This window comes from Diceros bicornis, chromosome 5 (assembly GCF_020826845.1).
Source record: "Diceros bicornis minor isolate mBicDic1 chromosome 5, mDicBic1.mat.cur, whole genome shotgun sequence".
NCBI lineage: Eukaryota > Metazoa > Chordata > Mammalia > Perissodactyla > Rhinocerotidae > Diceros > Diceros bicornis.
The window spans coordinates 59,745,871-59,762,156 of NC_080744.1; the positions used below are offsets into that span (position 1 = coordinate 59,745,871).

At 36.6% G+C, this 16,286-nt stretch overlaps 1 protein-coding gene across 7 annotated transcripts in view; it reads right to left on the minus strand.

Annotated features, from left to right (window-relative positions):
• Positions 1–277: 277 nt before the first annotated feature.
• Positions 278–16,286, minus strand: part of DPP8 (dipeptidyl peptidase 8) — a 58,533-nt gene continuing 42,524 nt past the window's right edge. For 5 of the 7 annotated variants that reach the window (XM_058541859.1, XM_058541858.1, XM_058541857.1 and 2 more), the window contains 7 exons: positions 16,032–16,177; positions 10,421–10,567; positions 9,042–9,194; positions 7,637–7,779; positions 6,958–7,069; positions 6,654–6,725; positions 278–4,514 (listed from right to left, as the gene is read on the minus strand). In XM_058541859.1, coding sequence (XP_058397842.1) covers positions 4,392–4,514; positions 6,654–6,725; positions 6,958–7,069; positions 7,637–7,779; positions 9,042–9,194; positions 10,421–10,567; positions 16,032–16,177 — 896 coding nt within the window. In that variant the 3' untranslated portion in view covers positions 278–4,391. Of the gene's footprint in view, positions 4,515–6,653; positions 6,726–6,957; positions 7,070–7,636; positions 7,780–9,041; positions 9,195–10,030; positions 10,140–10,420; positions 10,568–16,031; positions 16,178–16,286 lie in introns of those variants that run through there. The other 2 variants (XM_058541862.1, XM_058541864.1) reach the window with 2 other exon arrangements.

The window sequence follows — 16,286 nt, forward strand, 5'->3', positions numbered from 1 at the left end:
GCTATTCACCAGCTCCAAACTACCCTTGCAGTACCAACTGCTGGTTGTTGGGAACCACTTACAGGTACAAAGCAGTTCTCTGCACACCTCCCTTTGGGTTTGGACATGTCTTTGGTTAGTGTTTACACTAGAAACCCCATGTAATCACCTTGTAGTCTCCCTTTTCCACTGCAAGCACATGACCTTGTTCATGTTTATTAATCACTCCACAGTTGCCACTAATCAAGGCAAGATTGCACAAATTGGGATTGGGGGAAAAAGGAATATTTACATCAACTAATTTTAGCAGCATCTTTATTGCAACAAAGAACCTATAGTAAAACGCAACAAAACTAATATTTCACTTTACATGATTAAAAGCCATGTAGCTGAAAATGAGAAAACCCATAAACTTACTGGAGTGAGACATGCAATTCTTTTTATACAAGTCAATGCTTAAAACAGCAGGCACTTTATGTTCTAAAATTAAAGACCTGAACTCCAATTGTGCTGAATACAACATAAATTTGTATTTGGGTTATTTAAAAACAAACATACAAACAAACACTACTTTTTCTCTCTCTGTAAGGGACTTCTGAAATGATTACCTACAGCTGTCTCTTGACAAAGTAATAAAAGCAGGAGCCAGCACCTTGCACTAACATGTCTCCATATTTTAGGCTGCAAGATGGATAGGTGAGGCTGGGTGGGGTTGAGAAGGTGGGAATCAGGGAAGTTACCTTATTCCTTTATGTCTGCTCAGAATGGACACTCACCTTACATATCTTAGTTTAGATATGGCCATGTCTCTTTTCTTACTTCAAATAGCTATAAATTGGGCTCTCAGGCTTAAGCAAGCACTCTACTCTATATCCCAATCCCCAAATCCCCCACTGTACCAAGGAAGACACATTTAGTGTAACAATTTTAATTAACTCGAGAATGTCATATACTAATTAGAAGTACTGCTTCATTAATAAGCATGCTTAGCATTTACTTTAGAATGGAAAAATTAACCATTTTATGTTATCTTTAAAATGTTTCATAGGAATATATTAATAAATACTTCTTTAAAAATTTGCCTTTTCTACATATCATTTAACTACCATGAGTCAAGACATCTGGATGGAGTCTAGTACCAACTGAACACTAACTGGCTGTGTGGCCATGGGTATATTTTCTCCTCTCTCTATATGTAGGTTCCTCCTCTAACAAATGAGAACATTAGATTATATCAAAGATATAATAGCTTGAAAAATTTATGATTCTATAATAACAAGAGATCTTACAGGAATCATTCCACCTAAAGAGAGAACGATGTTACAGAGAGGTGGGATACACCTTCTGTAAAGAATAAAACTAGTAAAAAAAAAAGTGAGTGTCAGTATCTATATCTCATTCTTTTAAAAGGTAATGCATGCATTGTGACTTCACCCTTCTGCATGAGGCTTTGGAGATGAGCCAGGAATGGCGTAGAGGGAAAAACCTTCATTCCAAAATGAATCTCCAGACAAAGTGGATACACAGTTAACAATACTTTCTGCTTCTTTTAGAGTGAGAAGGGGCCAATAATTATTAGAGATGAGCAGCTGTCTTGACTATTGTTTTAGGTTCTTGTAAATCAGTCCAGTGTAAAAATCACCTATTATTTTCTTAATCCAACTCCATTCTCCATAGAAGAGTTTCTTAAAGTAGCCCACAAATGACTTGCTTTAGAATCACCTGGAAAGCTTCTTAGAAATGCAAATTCCTGGTTACCACCGAAATCAACCGAACCCAAATTTCTAAGAGTGAGGTTCAAGACTGCATTTCTTTAGTAAGCATCCCAGATGAATCTCAGATTTTGAATCCTGCTGCTCAACAATGCACAAGCAACTATACCTGTTGATGGTGGCTCAAGTGCACCCATTTATCAAGCCCACAAAAACCCCGTTTGATGTTTAACCTAGTGCTTTTTGGCTCTCACCAAAACTGTTGCTACTTTTATATACTCTTGCCTTTTAAATTGTTACCCATAGGTAGGGTACAAACAGTTTTAGTGGGATTTCTACTGATTGCTTGAATTGACTATCATGTTTTCCACACCAGTTTTAAAAATCAAATTTAGTCAAGCTGTCTTTCTGCAAGTGAATTCAGTCAGGTATTTTTCCCCCCTATAGAAGGAGAATGGCATTTAAGGGACTGGGAATTATAACAGAAGCATTCCTTGTGATAGGAAGAAAGGACAAGGCAAGATGCAAAAGGAAAAAACCTGTGAATTCAAGAGTACATGAGGTTCTTTAAGGTTTGTTTTGGTAAAATAAGCAATGCTATTTTGAAGAAACAGCCTTAATGGGTAAAAAGTTTCAAATGAGTAGCTGTCTAAAAGCTACTGTATACCATTTCTACTTTGCATATTATATAAGTATATATCCTTGGAGGTCAACTAGTTCACAAACAAAAACCACCTTCAATAGTCAGATACATAGTAAGTCACGGGGGAAAATACTTTCTTGGGGAAGAAAAGTTATCCAAATCAATTTAATTTAACATTGAAAAAAATATAAACAAATCTCAGCATGGGAAAATATCATCAACAAGAAAATCAATACATATACAGAAAATAAGGAAAAGCGTGGTACCTATTATACAGTATAAATACACAAACAGCAAAACCCAATTCCCTTCCCAAGGACAGAACCACCAGGACACCCTGCCATTTCTGGATTTCCCTCACTTCCCATCTGGCCCTCAGTGACAAAGTCCACCTCTGACGCACAGTCACCATCCTTACTAATGGAGGCTGTGCTCTCTATGGGAGAAATCTACTCTCTGTGTGGTGGTGAGAAAGAAAAAGAGCAATGTTTTTTGGAGCGTTTATTAAAAGTGCTGGTAACAACCTTCCAAACACTGAGGCTTGTGATAAAAACAGTCAAACTCATGGGTGCCTTCTCTGCCACTGGCTCCAATGTGACCCATCTAGCACCTCAAGACTCTACAAGGACAGATCCCAATCAGCACCTGAAAGCCTATGAGCTCCCTTACTAGTCAAGTGCTAGGGCTAAACCAGGAAAATGTCACGGCCATTCAAGAATTGCTTATAAGCTTTGAACACTGAAAAACAGAGCCATGGCTTGCCAGGGATCAGTTTGTGGTAAAGAGGTTGTCTGGAAACCTCTTTATTTTAAGCTCACAATAACTAAATTATGCTCAAATAATTTAAAAGGGATAAAGAATAAATTTTTAAGGTTTCTAAAATTAAAAATAACAAAAATTAGAATTATAAAAGTAACTCTAAGGAACTTTTCCTCTCCTGAATGTTAGTCTGTAACTGTGTTGGCAGGGGAGTGATTTCTTAATTCTGCTCTCCTTAGCTAACATTCTAGGAGTTTAAATTTCACTTTCCAAATTTTTTCATGAATATTTTTGGTCAAATTATACTTCTGCTTAGTTCTTAAGCAGACCCTTGCCTTCTCCTCTCCCTGTCATTCTCCACACCCTGGTCTCCCCCACTCCACCACAATTCCCTTCCATTGCCCTAAAACTCTGGAACTTTTAATAAGGAAGTACCTGATGGAAACTGGCACCACTAAATTTTCTGAAGAATACAAGTGAATGTGTACTTTTTTCTTTTCCTAAAGGAAAAGAAATTGCCTGCAAATATTTAAGCTCTAATCATTTGATTAAAATTTTTCTGCCTGTAATTATCAATATTATAAGACTAATTAAATCCATGCTACATATACAGTTACTCGCCTTTAGGCGAAAGGAAAAACCCACTCTGTCTTATCATCAAAGAGAACTATTTATGCTCGATACAGTTTAAATTGGCTAAAAACTCGTCAGAGCTTGAATGAAACAAAATAAGTTTCTTTAGGAGGCCACTAAGTTATCCTTGAAAAATCATTAATGACTGGTTAAGTCACACGTTTAATAGTGATTAGTTCATAACATGCTGGATACACCCCAAGCAATGAAGCATAAGCTAGTCAATTACATTTAAGTGCTCAAATCTGTAACTAGTCAGAGATTCTGGAATTGAACCAAACCAATCTCATATCATCATATTTTAACAAACTCCATAGTATACTGTAAAAATACACTAATTAAGTCCATGAGGTTTATAATGCTATTAAAAGTGAAAATAAGGTAGTAGGGATACATGGTGCTTACGTCTTATTTCTTTCAGTAATTCTCATGGTATTGCTGGGTCCCTCCGAAATATGTTTCATTCAATTTTTTGTGTGTATGATTAAGGTATTAGATTACTACCCACAAGCTGCAGACGCCTGCATGGCACCAAATAAACTTTCAGAAGTAGATGTTATATGGCAGGTACCAAAATGTGATGATCAATTCTATGTTCTCTATTGATTAAACCTCCTCATTTGGTTAAACAGCCAGTGTACACCAGAGTTCTACACAGGTCAAAATTACATCACTTTCAGAGCAGCAATACGTGATCCAAGGTTTTCTTGAAGGTAGTGCAAAAGATGCAGTTCATAATGTTCTCCAGATTCAGGAACTCTTATGCTGTGTCTCTCCTGAGGATAGATCTTAACAACAACAAAAAATCAAAATAAAAAAAATAAGAATTTAATAATACATCTCCTTCCAAAGCTTTCTAGAGATTTTCAAAAGGATTAATAATATGGAGGACAGCCTCTCCAAGATACTACACACATATATCCTATCTAAAGGCCCCTCTCCTCTTTTTATAACTCCCTACATACCACTAGGCTTACAGAAGGATTTATCTGTAGACCAAGGGCTCTCCAAGTGTGGTCTGCAGACTTGTGGGGTCCTTGGAAACCCTTGCAAGGGATACACAAAGTCAAAACTATTTTCAGAACAATACTAAGACATTATGTGCCTTTATTCACTGTGTTGGCATTTGCACTGATAATGCAAAGGCAATGGTGAGTAGAAGTGCTGCTGCCTTAGTATGAACAAGGTAGTGACATTAAATTGTACCAGAAGTCACAGTATTCTTCACCACCACACACTTGCAGTAAAAAAGAAAAATGTCGATTTCACTTAAGTAGCCGTACAAATTAGAATTTTTATCAAATTGCAACCCCTGAGTAGATGTCTTTTTTAATATTCTGTGGTGATGAAACGGGAAGAATGCACAAAGACTTTGGCTACAGGATGTCTCGAGGAAAGCACGTGTGCAACTGAGTTGCAAGCTGAACTGCCACTTTTTAAGTGGAACTTCATTTCTTTCTTTCTTTTCTTTTTTTTTCTTTTTGGTGAGGAAGATTAGCCCTGAGCTAACATCTGCTGCCAATCCTCCTCTTTTTGCTGAGCAAGATTGGCCCCGGGCTAACATCCGTGCCCACCTTCCTCTACTTTATTTGGGACGCCACCACAGCATAGCTTGATAAGCAGTAGTATATAGGTCAGCACCCGGGATCTGAACCTGCGAACCCTGGGCCGCCGATGCGGAGCACAGGAACTTAACCACTACACCTCTGGGCCGGCCCCCATTTTTAACTTCAAAGAATAACTGACAACTATGGTGATTCAGACTTGGGTATCTGGCAAATATTTTCTCAAAAATGAACGAAGTGAGCTGGTCACTTCAAGGAGAAGATTGACAGTATTTGTTGCCAATGATAAATTTTGAGCTTAATTTTAAGTGAAAATTAGAATTTTGGAAAACTTGCATCTACCACTACCAGCTCATGAGCTTCCCAATACTTAGAGATTTTTCTAATGAGATCAGTGGTAATATTAATATATGTGATTTTTAAAATATTGTATAATGAAATGAGTCAATGTTTTGAAGACTGGCATAACATAGCGAACCAATATTTTCCAGATGACCAACACATGGGTAAAAGATCCATTTGAAGTACAAGATCCAACAGATTTTAATGTAACAGAGTATGACAAGCTTATAGATTTGGCTTCAGATTCTACGCTAAAACTAACCTTTAAAAAAACTACCATTTGCCCAGTTTTGGTGCAGTATCAAAGAAGAATATCCACAGTCATCTGAAAAGGCTAAAATATTACTTCCATTTCTTAACTACATATTCTGTGAGGCCAAATTTTCTTCATATACTTTAGCCAAAACAACATTTCACCACAGACTGCATGTGGAAGTAGATATGAGAATCCAGGTGTCTTCCTTGCTAAGCCAGACGTTAAAGGGATTTATAAAAATATGTATAAAACAAAGCTACTTTTCTCAGTAATTTTTTGTTGCTGTTTTGGAAGAGTTTTTCCCCCCCATTTGTGTTAACATGTAATAGTTTATTATTGTTTTTTTTAAATAAATAAATATTTAAAAATTTTCTTAATTTTAATATCTTATATGAGAAATATTGATAGACATAACTCATACAAACAAAAGTCTTTGGTACGTAAGGGGGTCCTGAGACCAAAATACTTGAAAACTGCCGCTAAAGACAAATATTTCATACTTTACCTACATAAATGTCAACGGAAACATAAAAAAGGAAAAAGTAATATTTTTCATTTCTTATGAGCACATAAGCTGTATAAGGAGTAGATAGGAGTAAGAAAGGAGAAACAGTTTCTCTCAAAACCTTTTGAGTAATGGAGCAATGAAGGTGGGTAACTTGCTGGTTTCTCCTCCAATGTCAATATAAAGTAAAATTAAAAGACGGTGTCATCAGGTCCTAAAAATCCTCTTATAACAACGAAATCAGGTAGCATTTCCTCACCCTTCCATGGGGAAGAAGAAAAGCAAAGGAGGATAGTGAATGGACTCCTGTCATCTTTTCCATGATTACACACTGAAAGCAGATACAGATACACAAGTCATGTAATCCGATAGGCCAGTTTTCAGCCTGACTTCAACAGAATCTTAATTTTTGTCCAACTAGAGGCACTACTATGTCGACTACTTCAGTTCTCTTAAGCAGAGCGGCCATAGCTGAAAATTCAGCCATACTCCATAGTTTACTATATTTCAAAGTAATCAATCCCTAATCACTACTTAATTTAATCAGCAAATGTAGCACTCACCTGTAAATCATATGGCTTTCCAGCCCTCACTAAAAAACTCAGTAATATACTGGTGTGTGCAAAATGAACATTCTCATCCAAGAACCCATGTAAGAGCAGTAAACGATTTGGTCTGGAGAAATGGAAATATCAGAGGATTAGGCAAAATAGAGTATTTGGGAAAACCACATAATGCCTTTAAACTAATCACAATTAACTGTATTAACTTCCTTATACTGTAATGTTAGAATAAGGATTCAACATTTTCAATATTAAAGTTGTAATATATTAACCGTTGCTACACATAATGAAAGATTTAAAAAAAATAAAAAGATCAGGTGCTCAATTTCCTATTAAGATATTAGCACACATCAATAATTACTGCATGTCCCTAGAAAAAGAAAAATCATAAACATTATTTGTAAAATGTATTTAACCAGAAATAGAATTTTTCCACCTTGAAACAGCTGTATATTTAAACTTCTTTCAGCACAAGCAATTGCTTCAAATACAACTTGTAAAAAGATCAAATTATATGAACTGGCTGGTAATTCAGCTTTGAGAAACAGCCATGCTATTCTAGTAGTCTATAAAATATTAGACTTGGTTTTGCAGTATTTGTAGTTTTCATGATTATTAAAGACAATTTTTAAAAATACAATTTTAAATTTATAATCTTAATTTTAAAGCTTGAACTTACTCAGAGGGAAACTTTTCTGCTTGCATGGCCACAGATCCTAAGTAATAGCCCTGTTCATTCTGGTCAGGGTGACCCATATAACGTTCTGTGTAGCCTGTGTCGTAGAAGATCCACAGAGTGACTGGGGCCCCAGCAATCGCAACCTACATAAGACAACAGTGACAGTCAAGGGTGGTCCAGAAAAGAACGGCTAGCAAACAGAATTTGTAACTGCAAATTTACAGACTAAAATTATCCTTAGGCTTTAGCCCCAGGACTGGGGCATACATGGTCTCAGGCAACTCAGAGAATCAAAGTGGAGTGCCAAGGTCAAGAATTTGATACTTTGTGAGTCAGTTAGCTTCATGTTCCACAGGCATGCCACATACCAAACTTATAACCTGGGCTAGTTGAAATATAAACATGGGCCCCTTTGTTAAAAGGGTTGACTGAACTAGACTATATGAATGCCTCAGTGTAAACTCATTCCTGCTACTGGGAAAAAAATGTGTGAGAAGCGTCAGCTTTGTATAGGAAAACCAGTCATTTTCTTTTAGCCTCTGTTGGTAGTACAGAATTTAAAACAATGAATGAAACACATTTAAGCACTAAACATTTGCCTCATTTTAAGGTTCCCACACACAGTTTTATATTTAAATATTCTAATTACTTTCTCGACAGCTGCAAGCCTGGGAAAATTATGGCAGTTTTCAGAGATCATTTTGTGGTTATTATAAATAAAGATTATCTGAATATACATACAAGAACAAAAGCCCTATCATCTTTATTCTTAAAAATAAATATTTTTCACTGTAAAATAAAATGTTATTGAACTATTAAAAAAAGAAAAACACTACTCATCATTCCCACTTCCGTAAAAATTGTTAGCATCTTTATATTTTTTCTTCTAGCCTATTTTTCTAATAAGTTGTTTATAGAATTGTTACCATAATTTATATACTTAAAATTTATTCATTCAATACAGATTTACTTAGGACCTACCTGACTGCTGAGGATATAGTGATTTACACGGCAGACAGGTCTCTGCCTTTGGAGCTTGTAGTTCAACAATTAAACAAGTAATTACAACCCAATACGTATGTGTGTATGTTTTACTAATCATGACTATCTCCCATAATCTTTTGCATATGTCTATAAATAGCCAATAACTGGTCATCAAGTTGATGTGTTTTTTATATATACAGATATATAGAGATATAGATATGTAAATATATATCTCACATGGATATCACAAGTCGACAAGAAATATCTATTATCTCACATGGCTATTGAACACACAAACCCTAACATTCCATAATACTGTCAATTCTATAAACCTTCAGAAAATCAGTATTTTCACATATCCTCAATTTAGAGAAAATTCTATCCTTATTGCAAAAAGGAGTACAATAGGAAATTCACATACCCTGAAGATATCTGACCTCTGCATTAATGCCATCAGAGAGAGGTATCCTCCATAGGACCAGCCATGGATGCCCACACGCTCTAAGTCAATGAAATCATATCGAGAAGCTAGATATTGGAGTCCTTCCACCTGATCGTCAATTTCTATTTGACCCTGTCAAAAAAGGAAGAACATTTCACTGATTCTGATGAATAAAACACTCATTATAAGAGTGCTTTTAAAGCTGACAAATGTTTTTACTAAAAATACCTGTAGTTTTCTTTAGATTAGAATTCATTATCAATTGAGATTCTGTTGCCCCCCAAAAATTTAACTCTATTTACATAGGGTCCGATAGCTTCTGTTGCTAGCCTGTCCTAGAGTTTAGTTACCCCTTAGTCATAAAGTTCTTTCCTATTGCCACCCAAACTGTTCCTTGCTATATGGGTACTTCCCATTTCCATTTGTTCTGTTGTCTGCTAAGAGGTCAGCATCTTCCTTGTAACAAGCCTTCCTATACCCAAGGATAAAAAATTAGTCCCCTTAAGTGGTTGACTAATTTTACCTCTCCTTTTTAAAAGTTAACGTAGTAAAGCAGATGGAATCACTCTTGAGGCCTTATCCTCCTATTTCCCCATCAGCTTCCTCTAGGAACTGAATATACTGTTTCTTTCAAGTCCTATTAAGTCCTAATTCCTACCACCACCACCCTGTCTGTATTACTAGGCCTGCCAGTGCACACAATTTCACTTCACTGAGCCAAAAACAAAAATAAAAACAAAAAAACTTACATGAGAATACAACATAAGGTCAAAGAACTGGCTGTGGGAGAAAATCCCCATGTCTTACTCAGCATGTCCAATACACTGGCAAACACAGTAACTGCCTTACTGTGGAAAAGGAACATCGGATTCTCATCATTTCCCAAAGCAGCAGAAAGGACATGGGGCATCTCTAAAAGGTAGCATTTAAAGCTTCCTGTAGAGAGAAAGAGGCTTGTCACAAGGAAGGCACTAACCAGTTGGTTTCTCTCTTCACAGAGGACAGAACAAATCTCAAGTATTCCTCTCAATAGTGTACAGGATGCTGAAAACTAAATGGTGCTGCCTTCTGGCTAAACTGGACATACAAAACAGAAAGAGAGGGTATTTCTATGTAAAAGTGGTTCTATCTTGCTCCCCAAAGTTATATACAGGTAGACATGAGCTAGCCTAGTGAATATCAAGTTGCATCTTACCTCCCACCCCCAAACTCTAACACACATGCACACGCACACATACACACACACACACACACACTCACAGCCCTTTCTCCCAACTCTCTCTCTGGGATTTCACACCAAACAATGCACCAGAAAATGTACATGTCTTTAAAAGAAAAATGTTTGTATGCTCACACACCATTTTATATTTAAAGGCGCCTTCAAATTTAAGCCCTCGGTGACAGGATCCCCTGTTGTCTATCACTACAACCACATAACCCAGAGAGGCTAGGGTATTCAAGCGGAAATACTTGACTCCTTTAAATCGATTATTCACCAACTGCACCTGAGGAAGAAATACAACTTCAGTGAAATTTATTATATGGTAGCATACAAATGCACAAGAGAGGCAGGACACTGCGAAAAGCAGAAAGCATAAATTTTTATGTTATTTTGTCTTTGAAACTTTATTTTCTTGTGGCAAGAACACTTAACATGAGATCTACTCTCTTAACAAAATTGTGTACAATACAGTATCATTAATTATAGGATAATGTTGTACAGCAGATCTCTAGAACTTATTCATCTTTCATAATTGAGACTTTATGTCCATCGATTAGCAACTCCCCATTTTCTCTCTACCTGATTTATTTTCAAATTAACTTAAATCTTTTCATGTTTATGTTGCTTCTTTTCTTTCCTAACTTCACAATCAAGGTTCAGGGCAATTACTGAGCAACTAGAGACTTCAAAACTATAACCTAGATATTAATTACATATAAGACAAGAGATTTAACCTACCCCATAGAAAAAGTTACTAAAATGATTACTTCTATCCTGAATTATGTCATTCAAATGATGGAGACAAAGATAAATAAGATAATTTTTCCTCTCTACTCATCTTTTCTGGGATTGTCTCTGACCAATAGCAGGAAAATTTAGTATTTTAATGAAACACTGTGACCAGTCCAGCTTCCTTTTTCCTGTTACACAAATCAGTGCAAAAGGTAGGATAATTCTTAAAACACTTTATTGCCCTAGAAACTATACTTCAAAATGACTGAGAAATTAAATGCAGTTTAGTGCCTCACCAGAAATAAACTATCTAGTAAAAAGAGGACTTTAATTAGTGGACAGAAAGTCACAGAAGTTCAAGGTTTGGTGGACACTAAGACAGATATTAAACAACAAAAAAAGGTTCTGGTAAAAATGAGAAGGAAGTTTTCTCTGGCTGAAACCAACTGGAAAACCAAGTCAGCCAGGAGTTAAGTAACTATCAATACCATCTTCACTCAATAAGTATCTACGAGCATTTATTGGGCTAGATGGGTGGGGGTGGGGGGCAGCGGCATGGAGAATCTTTTCTTTTTGAACTTTTGGACGTTTAGTACCACTGTAACAACCGCTAATCTGGTCTTCCTGCTTCTATTCTCATTCTTCTATAGTCTTTTTACATGGTAGCAGAGTGATGTTTTAAAAATATAAATCAGATATGACTTTATAGCTTAGCTCCCTCCAATGGTATGGAGTTTAGAGCAGAATAAGATCTATATTCCTTACCATTGCCTTTGAGACCCTACATTACCTGGTTCTTGGCTATTTGTCTGATCTCATTTCATACCATTTCTCCCTTGCGCACTGTACTCTAACCATATTATCAACTACATCAAGTTGATTTTAGCCCCAGCACCTTGACATTTACTGTTCCCTCTGTCTGAATGTTCTCTCAGATCTTTAATGTGGCTCATTCCTTCTCATCCTCTGTACCCTCAGAGACCCTCCTATCAGCACTCCCATTTTAGTCACTTTGCCATCCTCTTTCCCAACAATTATTCATAGCACTTCCATTACATGAAGTCACATCATCTATATGTCTACTTGTTTATTTCTTTCCTCATTAGTCTGACTTGTTCACTGTGGTATCATTGCCTAGAATAGTACCTGGTACATAATAGAAACTCAATAACTATTTGCTGAACAAATGAATGAAAAATAGAGATAGGAGAATGATGTTTTCCCTTCTGACCTTGGGAGGAGGGGTTTGATGGGCAAAGGTGCTTTTTTAAAAGGGAGGGAACTGAAAGAACTACTAGGCATAGGAGAACACAAATACGAGCATTTAAAGAAAACTACCTGTTGTCACACACAGAAGATGGCCTCAATTGCCTGATATGAACGTCTCCCCTCAGAGCCAGTGTTTCTGCCTGCTATTTCTGGAAGAAGGTACTTAAACATAATGCTTTTGGTACTGAGAATTCAAAAATCTCCTTCGGTATCAATTTTTCAGAATTTGTGTCCTGCTATCACCTAGCCTGCTCTCTTGGGCATTTATACTTGCAGAACAGCGTCTGGCACTTAAGGAGCATCATAAGAATTTATTAAATAGACATTTTTAAACACACAGCTGTTATCAATGAAGAGTTCAAAGAACTAAGCCTTGATGACTTCAATGGGAAATATTTGTTGCTTTTCTTGGATTTCACTTTTGTCCAACTACAGACATTGCTGCATTTAGTGACAAAGTAATTCACTCCCTGTTATGAATCGTGACACTGTTGCTGTTCAATAGATTCCCACTTTGACCTGAATATATACACCAAGAAAGAATATCGTTTGGACCACTGATAAGATTTAATCAAATTTCACAAGGCTATTGTGTGCTATTAGAAAGACCTGGTCTTGCATTAAGGAGCCTTTTTCATAACTAACCCAAAAGGAGTCATCAAACAAGAGGATGAATGATCTCCCAGTGGGTTAAAGTGCAAGAGGCATTCCATCGTGCAAAATCTCATGGAGAAATGCCCCTGCAAACTGAATACCACATTCTCTGAAGGCCTCACCAAATCTGAATGCTTCCAAAGAATATTTTGAGAAAGAAACTGTTTCTATAAGTGCAAAAATATATAGCTGTATTCATAAAGTTCTCCAAATAATTAAATAATTTTAATTGCATTGGCTAAGACTTTATTATGGTAAAATATCTATAACATAAAATTTACCATTTCAACCATTTTAAGTGTACAATTCAGTGGCATTAAGTACATCTACACTGTTGTACAACCATTACCACTCTCCATTTCCAGAACTTTTTTATCATCCTAAACAGAAACTCCATATCTATTAAACAATAACTCCCTACCCCTACCCCTGGTAACCTCTATTCTACTTTCTGTCTCTATGAATTTGCTTATTCTACATACCTCATACAAGTGGAATAATATAATAGTTGTCCTTTTGTGTCTAGCTTATTTCACTTAGAAAGTTAGAAATAATGTCCTCAAGGTTCATCCATGTTGTAGCATGTGTCAGAATTTCCTCCTTTTTTTTTCTTGGTGGGAAAGATTTGCCCTGAGCTAACATCTGTTGCCAATCTTCTTTTTTTCCCCTCCCCGAAGCCCCAGTATATAGTTGTATATGTTAAGCTGTAAGTCCTTCTAGTTCTTCTATGTGAGCTATCACCACAGCATGGCTACTGACAGATGAATGGTGTGGTTCCGTGCCCGGGAACCAAACCTGGGCCACTGAAGCAGAGCGCGCTGAACTTTAATAACCACTAGGCCATCAGGGCTGGCTCTCACTTCCTCCTTTTTTTAAGGCTGCATAACATACCATTATATACCACATTTTGTTTACCCATTCATCTGTCAATGGACACTTGGGTTGCTTCCATCTTTTGGCTATTGTAAATAATGCTGCAATGAACACTGGTGTGCAAGTATCTGTTCCAGTTTCTCCTTTTAATTCTTTTGAGTATACACCCAGAAATGGAATTGCTGGATCAGATTGTAATTCTGTGTTTAACTTTTTAAAGAACCGCCATATTGCTTTCCATAGCAGCTGCACCATTTTATATTCCCATCAGCAATCGATCAGAATTTCAGTTTCTCCATATCCTCACCAACATGTTATTTTCCTTTTTTTTTTTTGATAATAGCTACCCTAATGGGTGTCAAACGGTATCTCATTGTGGTTTTGATTTGCATTTCCCTAATGACTAGTGATACTGAGTATCTTTTAATGTAGCTTAGACTTTTTAAACTTAATTACTAATATAAGGAGTCCTTTAGTCTTAAAATGTAGATAACCAGCTAGGTTTTATAGTGTATTTTTCATATATCTCATTTCTTTTTTTTTTTTTTTTTTTGTGAGGAAGATCAGCCCCAAGCTAACATCCATGCTAATCCTCCTCTTTTTGCTGAGAAAGACCGGCTCTGAGCTAACATCTATTGCCAATCCTGCTCCTTTTTTTTTTCCCCCCAAAGCCCCAGTAGATAGTTGTATGTCATAGTTGCACATCCTTCTAGTTGCTGTATGTGGGACGCGGCCTCAGCACGGCTGGAGAAGCGGTGCGTCGGAGCGCGCCCAGGATCCGAACCTGGGCCGACAGTAGCAGAGTGCGTGCACTTAACCGCTAAGCCACGGGGCCGGCCCTCATATATCATTTCTTCATTGGGAAGAAGAAACACCCTTCTTAGCCTTAATATGAAAACAATATAACAAAACGTCTGAGAGTGCCCTGTAATTTTCTGAGAGTGTCCTGTGATTTTCTCTTCAATTTCTTTGTATTAAGCCTTTTTTTTGAGTTTACCAAGACTCGGTTTCAAGTTTTTAACAGACATCTAATTTAACTCTTTTATGGTTTATGTGTAGATGACTATAACATAAAAGCGAATCATGTTTTGTTTTTTTGTAAAACATACTTGATGGCATAGTGATTTAACTTGATATATGACCATCACTGCTGAGATTTTATGGCTTATGTAGTTATTTTACTTTTATTTTATTTTTTGGATGAATTGGCATCTACATACATTTCCAGATACTGAACAACTAGGAATAGAGGATATTTACTGAGTCCAAGAGTTGCATTATAAAAACAGTGTAATTATACTCTAATTTCTTCAAGGGCTCAATGTAAGATATATACTCAAGGGGCTGGCCTGGTGGCGTAGCGGTTAAGTGCATGCACTCCACTGCGGCAGCCCAGGGTTCGGATCCCGGGTGTGCACTAGCACACCACTTGTCAAGCCATGCTGTGGTGGCTTCTCATATAAAGTAGAGGAAGATGGGCACGGATGTGAGCCCAGGGCCAGCCTTCCTCAGCAAAAAGAAGAGGACTGACAGATGTTAGCTCAGGGCTGATCTTCCTCACGAAAAAAAAAAAAAAAGATATATACTCAAGAATAAATATTTTTAAAAATTACCAATTAACCAACTCACCTACCCAAAATATTTTACTGATAGTCAATAGAATTTACTTAATACTCATATGCTAGTATTTAATCCAGAAAAAGGAAAATCAAGGCATAAACTTCTTACAGGGCTGAGTAGTAGTAAACAGTTGCCTTAACTAGCTGATAAAAGAAAAGATTCTATTCTAGTTTGCTTGAGAGATATAGTCTTAGAATGAAGAGGAAGAATTCATTAGGCTACCAAGGCTTTCTGAATATATATCTATTAAGACTCTTTTCATTTACCAAGACATTTAATTATTTAATTTCATGTCCCAAACAAGTTTCTCTACATAGAAAACAACACATTTACCTACTGACGTGAATATTCCATTCCCCATGACAGTTACAGTTCTCATTGTAAATTAAGAAATTGACACTGATTTACAAATTAACCACCTAACAAAACCAAGCTTCCTGAACTCCTAAATTGGATAATTAGAACATAAGCCAGAGTCAATAACAGCAGGGGCCCAACAATGCTCAAATCTTAACTTAAACAATTGTCTAGACATTTAAAACACAACTCACCTAAAAAAATATGTATGTGTATATATATATGTACATAAATATGCCCACCTGAGGACCACCATATATGAACAACACAGTGGGGTATTTCTTTCCAGGTTGTAGATCATGAGGTTTGTACAGCATCCCATATAATGTAAATCCAGTAGTACTTTCAAAAGAGAAAATTTCAGGAGGGGTATAGTCAGGAAGAGGACCTGCGGGGAGGTAATATACAGAGTCTGTAAAAGGAGTTCTTACGGGAGCTCTATAATCTGAGAGCAAGGAAAAGATACCATAAACCCACGACCCTACACACAAATAACT